General features: G+C 40.3%; 1 protein-coding gene across 1 annotated transcript; it reads left to right on the top strand.

Annotated features, from left to right (window-relative positions):
• The first annotated feature begins 485 nt into the window (after positions 1-485).
• Positions 486-1,421, top strand: LOC142748316 (olfactory receptor 1E16-like). The gene has a single exon (XM_075855408.1). It carries the CDS (start codon positions 486-488, stop codon positions 1,419-1,421), a length of 936 nt encoding a protein of 311 aa, XP_075711523.1.
• The last annotated feature ends 4,476 nt before the right edge of the window (positions 1,422-5,897 follow it).

The raw sequence follows: 5,897 nt of genomic DNA, 5'->3' as shown, positions 1-5,897 counted from the left end.
GAACAGGAAGGGTCAGTCTATTATGAATGGTGGTTCCTGTGTTATCTATATATAAAGGTGTTACCTGTCATTGTAATACTGCCTGTGATAATAATGAGATGGCTGCTGAGAAGTGATCTCTGCAGAAAAGGAACGATCAGTCTATTACGAATGTTGGATTCTGTGTTATCTGCATATATACAACCTGTCAATGTAATCCTGCCTGTGGTGATAATGAGATGACTGCTGAGAAGTGATCTCTACAGAACAGGACGGGTCAGTCTAATTTGATTCTCAGTGGCCAGAGTGAAAACTGCAAAATTGTAGGATTATTTTTATTAGATAATGACATGGAAATTAAAAAAACAAAACACCAAAAACTCATTAAGAACATGTTTAACATAAAAATTGGTTCAACAATAGGTCATTTTATGACACATTCCCTTTAAGTAGGACATTTTTCGTTTCAATAACCATAAGTATACTTCTCTCCACAGGAGGTCAAGATGAATAACTGCACAAACAGTACACTGAAGGAATTCAAGATTTTAGGTTTTTTCACCTCTGCAACTGGAGAAATTGTGCTGTTTCTTGCAGTGTTACTTATCTATTTGTTCACAGTCATTGGAAATGTCATCATTATTGTGCTCATATGTTTTGTGACCCAGCTGCACACTCCTATGTATTTCTTCCTATGTAATCTCTCCACTGCAGATATCGCCTATGTGTCCGTTACTCTCCCAAAGCTACTGTCCATCACAGCAACCGGGGATCACACAATCTCATTTCAAGGCTGCATAACTCAGCTGTATTTCCTATTACTATGTGGACAGGCTGACATATTCATCCTGACGTGTATGGCTTATGACCGCTATGTAGCAATTTGTAAGCCCTTGCAGTATTTAATGGTCATGAGAAAAAAGGTGAGAATTTCAATGTCTGCTTCTTCTTGGTTCATTGGTGTCTTTAACTCTTTGTTGCATTCATTGATTACGTCTTCACTATCTTTCTGCTATTCCAATGAAATTGACCATTTTTTCTGCGACCTGAAGACGGTGAACATGCTCTCTGCCAGCGACTCCACAAACCGAGATATTTTGACGACTGTAGAAAGTATATTTATTGGATGCCTACCCTTTTCACTCATTGCAATATCCTACGTTTACATAATTTCCACTATTTTGAGGATCAAATCCTCCAATGGCCGTCGTAAAGCTTTCTCCAGCTGTACTTCCCACCTTACGACTGTAATATTATTCTATGGACCAATTATCTTCTTATACATGAAACCAGAGACAGCCCATTCACGAGAAAATGATAAACTGCTCTCAGTTATATATGTGGCTGTGGTTCCAATGTTAAATCCAGTGGTGTACAGTCTAAGAAATAAAGATGTATTGGGTGCAACGGCAAAAGTCAAACTATACTTAAAGAACATTTGAACTTGAAGGGTGGAATTTCTTCCTTAATTCTGAAATTTATTTTATTTTCCCCTTTTCAATTTGTATGTGTATCCAACCATGACTGCCTACAATTTATGCAATGTCAGATGTATAAAAGCTGATTTTGCTATTAAAGTTTTTCTTTTGGGCACCATAAAAGCTAATGAAGTTAGTCCAGTTACATAGCTATTAAAACTAGACTAGTTTACTGATATTTGTTGTAACAAATTGAGTACGACATGTTGGTTATTTGATAAATTTTTCAGAACAAAAAATCATTTACTTTTTGCAAGAAATTCCTTACTACGCTGCTGGTGGTGCTCAGGACCGTAACACCAGACAATCGCTATCACATTGGTGAAGCACACATCAAAACTTACAGAAAACAAAAGGTACTCACCACTGGATGAGCAGAACCGAACACCGAATGTAGAGGAAGATGGAGACAAGCAGTTAACAGATGAATAGACAGTGGACAAGAATTAACAGCACTCACTGACCCTATCTGAATACTATCAAACAGCAGGGTAAGAGAACATTTTGGAAGCAGACCAACTGCACAGGAAAGGCAAACAAACCAGTCAAACTACTGATCCCAGAATACATATAAAACCACTATGCAAAAATTAGATCTCTCAGAGGACCAACAGGTCTCCCAGTACAAACAAACACATAGACAAGGACAAAGTCACCAACTAGAATCTGGAAAGAGTTTAGCACATGCCAGAAACAGTATAACCAGCACCTGAGTAATCCAGGCCTGAAGTATATATAGGCAGAAGAAAAGTCGCCCTAATTAGCCAGGCAAAGCTAAATGATGACCAAATTCAGACTCAGACCAAAGACATTGCATAGCAACGCCCAAACACAGACATAACAGAAATCATTGATTAGCAGCACCCCTGCTGCTAATTGTAACACTCTCCACCAGAAAGAAGAAAACTGTCTTTCCAGTGCCACGTATAGGTGACCACCCTGCAAGTAAATTTCTGTCTCTTCATAGAGACTTGAAACACGACTCCGGTTAATAGCCAAACCAGAGACACCGATCTGTAGACAGCACTGTTTCGGAGTTGCTGCTCCTCATCAATACAGAGTAGGGTACTGATTGGCAGAATGAGACGCATTTCATATTTTTACACTGATGAAAATGATGCCACTTTTTCTGTGTGGAGTAGACTTTCAACTTTTTTTTAAAACTTTCTGAAAGTTTAATTTCATAAATGTGACTAAATCCTGACCAAGCAGTAACTATGGTCCCTTTTTTAACTCCATTTTTACAATCTGCCAACCAGGGGCATAGTTAAAGGCTTATGGGCCCCAGTGCAAAAATTTAGCTTGGGGCCCGCCCAGCCGCCGCACATCTTCTTTTCATGGCTGATGGCAAAGGCCCACCAGTTATCTTAAGCTATATATCTGAGTCTCTAAAGTGACCAATCGATGCAGCACTTGCAGCTAGAGACAATGCTAGGGCTTTAAGAGATCAGGGGCACAAGCCCCAAGACATGTGTTTTACTCCCCCAAAAAAAACACAGCTGCGCCACAGGATAGGATTAGGTACAGCGGTTTAGTAGGCAGTATCAAACATGATAGGATTAGATACAGCAGCTCAACGTACAGTATCACACGAGTGACTGAGATACAGCGGTTTAGCAGACAGTATCACACATGATAGGATTAAATACAGCGGCTCAGCAGACAGTATTACACGAGAGGCTTAGATACAGCGGCTCAGCAGACATTATACTATGAGAGGCTTAGATACAGTAGCTCAGTAGACAGTATCCCATGAGAGGCATAGATACAGTGTCTCAGTAGACAGTGTTATACGAGAGCCTAAGATACTGCAGACAGTACCCCACGGGAGGCTAAGAAACAGTGGCTCAGTAGACAGTATTACACAAGAGGCTTAGATATAGTGGTTGAGCAGACAGTATCCATATACTTAAAGAGGCTCTGTCACAACATTATAAGTGGCCTACACTACCGTTCAAAAGTTTAGGGTCACTTAGAAATTTCCTTATTTTTGCAAGAAAAGCACAGTTTTTTTCAATGAAGATAACATTAAATTAATCAGAAATACACTCTATACATTGTTAATGTGCTAAATGACTATTCTAGCTGCAAACGTCTGGTTTTTAATGCAATATCTACATAGGTGTATAGAGGCCCATTTCCAGCAACCATCACTCCAGTGTTCTAATGGTACATTGTGTTTGCTAACTGTGTTAGAAGGCTAATGGATGATTAGAAAACACTTGAAAACCCTTGTGCAATTATGTTAGCACTGCTGTAAACAGTTTTGCTGTTTAGAGGAGCTATAAAACTGACCTTCCTTTGAGCTAGTTGAGATTCTGGAGCATTACCTTTGTGGGTTCGATTAAACTCTCAAAATGGCTAGAAAAAGAGAGCTTTCATGTGAAAGTCGACAGTCTATTCTTTTTCTTAGAAATGAAGGCTATTCCATGCGAGAAATTGCCAAGAAACTGAAGATTTCCTACAACGGTGTGTACTACTCCCTTCAGAGGACAGCACAAACAGGCTCTAACCAGAGTAGAAAGAGAAGTGGGAGGCCCCGCTGCACAACTGAGCAACAAGACAAGTACATTAGAGTCTCTAGTTTGAGAAATAGACGCCTCACAGATCCTCAACTGGCAGCTTCATTAAATAGTACCAGCAAAACGCTAGTGTCAACGTCTACAGTGAAGAGGCGACTCCTGGATGCTGGCCTTCAGGGCAGAGTGGCAAAGAAAAAGCCATATCTGAGACTGGCTAATAAAAGGAAAAGATTAATATGGGCAAAGGCACACAGACATTGGACAGAGCAAGATTGGAAAAAAAGTGTTATGGACAGACGAATCGAAGTTTCAGGTGTTTGGATCACACAGAATAACATTTGTGAGACGCAGAACAACTGAAAAGATGCTGGAAGAGTGCCTGACGCCATCTGTCAAGCATGGTGGACGTAATGTGATGGTCTGGGGTTGCTTTGGTGCTGGTAAAGTGGGAGATTTGTACAAGGTAAAAGGGATTTTGAATAAGGATGGCTATCACTCCATTTTGCAACGCCATGCCATACCCTGTGGACAGTGCTTGATTGGAGTCAATTTCATCCTACAACAGGACAATGACCCAAAGCACACCTCCAAATTATGCAAGAACTATTTAGGGAAGAAGCAGGCAGCTGGTATTCTATCTGTAATGGAGTGGCCAGCGCAGTCACCAGATCTCAACCCCATAGAGCTGTTGTAGGAGCAGCTTGATCGTATGATACGCAAGAAGTGCCCATCAAGCCAATCCAACTTGTGGGAGGGCCTTCTGGAAGCATGGGGTGAAATTTCTCCCGATTACCTCAGCAAATTAACAGCTAGAATGCAAAAGGTCTGCAATGCTGTAATTGCTGCAAATGGAGCATTCTTTGACGAAAGCAAAGTTTGAAGGAGAAAATTATTATTTGAAATAAAAATCATTATTTCTAACCTTGTCAATGTCTTGACTATATTTTATAGTCATTTTGCAACTCATTTGATAAATATAAGTGTGAGTTTTCATGGAAAACACAAAATTGTCTGGGTGACCCCAAACTTTTGAACGGTAGTGTATATTGTACATGATGTGATTGGCGCTGTAATGTAGATTACAGCAGTGTTTTTTATTTAGAAAAACGATCATTTTTGACAGAGTTATGACCTATATTAGCTTTATGCTAATGAGTTTCTCTATGGACAACTGGGCGTGTTTTACTAAATGACCAAGTGGGCATTGTACAGAGGAGTGTATGACCCTGACCAATCAGCGTCATACACTTCTCTCCATTCATTTACACTGCAGATCGCAATATAGCTATATCGCTATGTGCAGTCACATAAACGCACTATAACGCTACTCATGTGTCATGACAATGAATATACATTACGTCCAGCCAGGACGTGATGTGTATTCATTCTCCTGACCATTTCTGTAGCGTCTCTGTGAGTTACAGCACAGCACAGCGAGATCTCGCTGTGAATGACAGCTTACAGCGTAATCTCGCGAGACTACGCTTGCTATGCTGTAACTCACAGAGACGCTACAGAAGTGGTCAGGAGAATGAATACACATCACGTCCTGGCTGGAGGTAATGTATATTCATTGTCATGACACATGAGTAGCGTTATAGTGTGTTTATGTGACTGCACATAGCGATATAGCTATATCGCGATCTGCAGTGTAAATGAATGGAGAGAAGTGTATGACGCTGATTGGTCACTGATTGGTCAGCGTCATACACTCCTCTGTACAACGCCCACTTGGTCATATAGTAAAACACGCCCAGTTGTCCATTGAGAAACTCATTAGCATAAAGCTAAAATAGGTCATAACGCTGTCAAAAATGAAAGTTTTTCTGAATAAAAAACACTGCTGTAATCTACATTACAGCGCCGATCACATCATGTACAAGATAGGCCACATATAATGTGGTGACAGAGCCTCTTT

This window comes from Rhinoderma darwinii, chromosome 3 (assembly GCF_050947455.1).
Source record: "Rhinoderma darwinii isolate aRhiDar2 chromosome 3, aRhiDar2.hap1, whole genome shotgun sequence".
In the NCBI taxonomy this organism is placed as follows: domain Eukaryota; kingdom Metazoa; phylum Chordata; class Amphibia; order Anura; family Rhinodermatidae; genus Rhinoderma; species Rhinoderma darwinii.
This window is presented reverse-complemented; position numbering and strand designations above follow the sequence as displayed.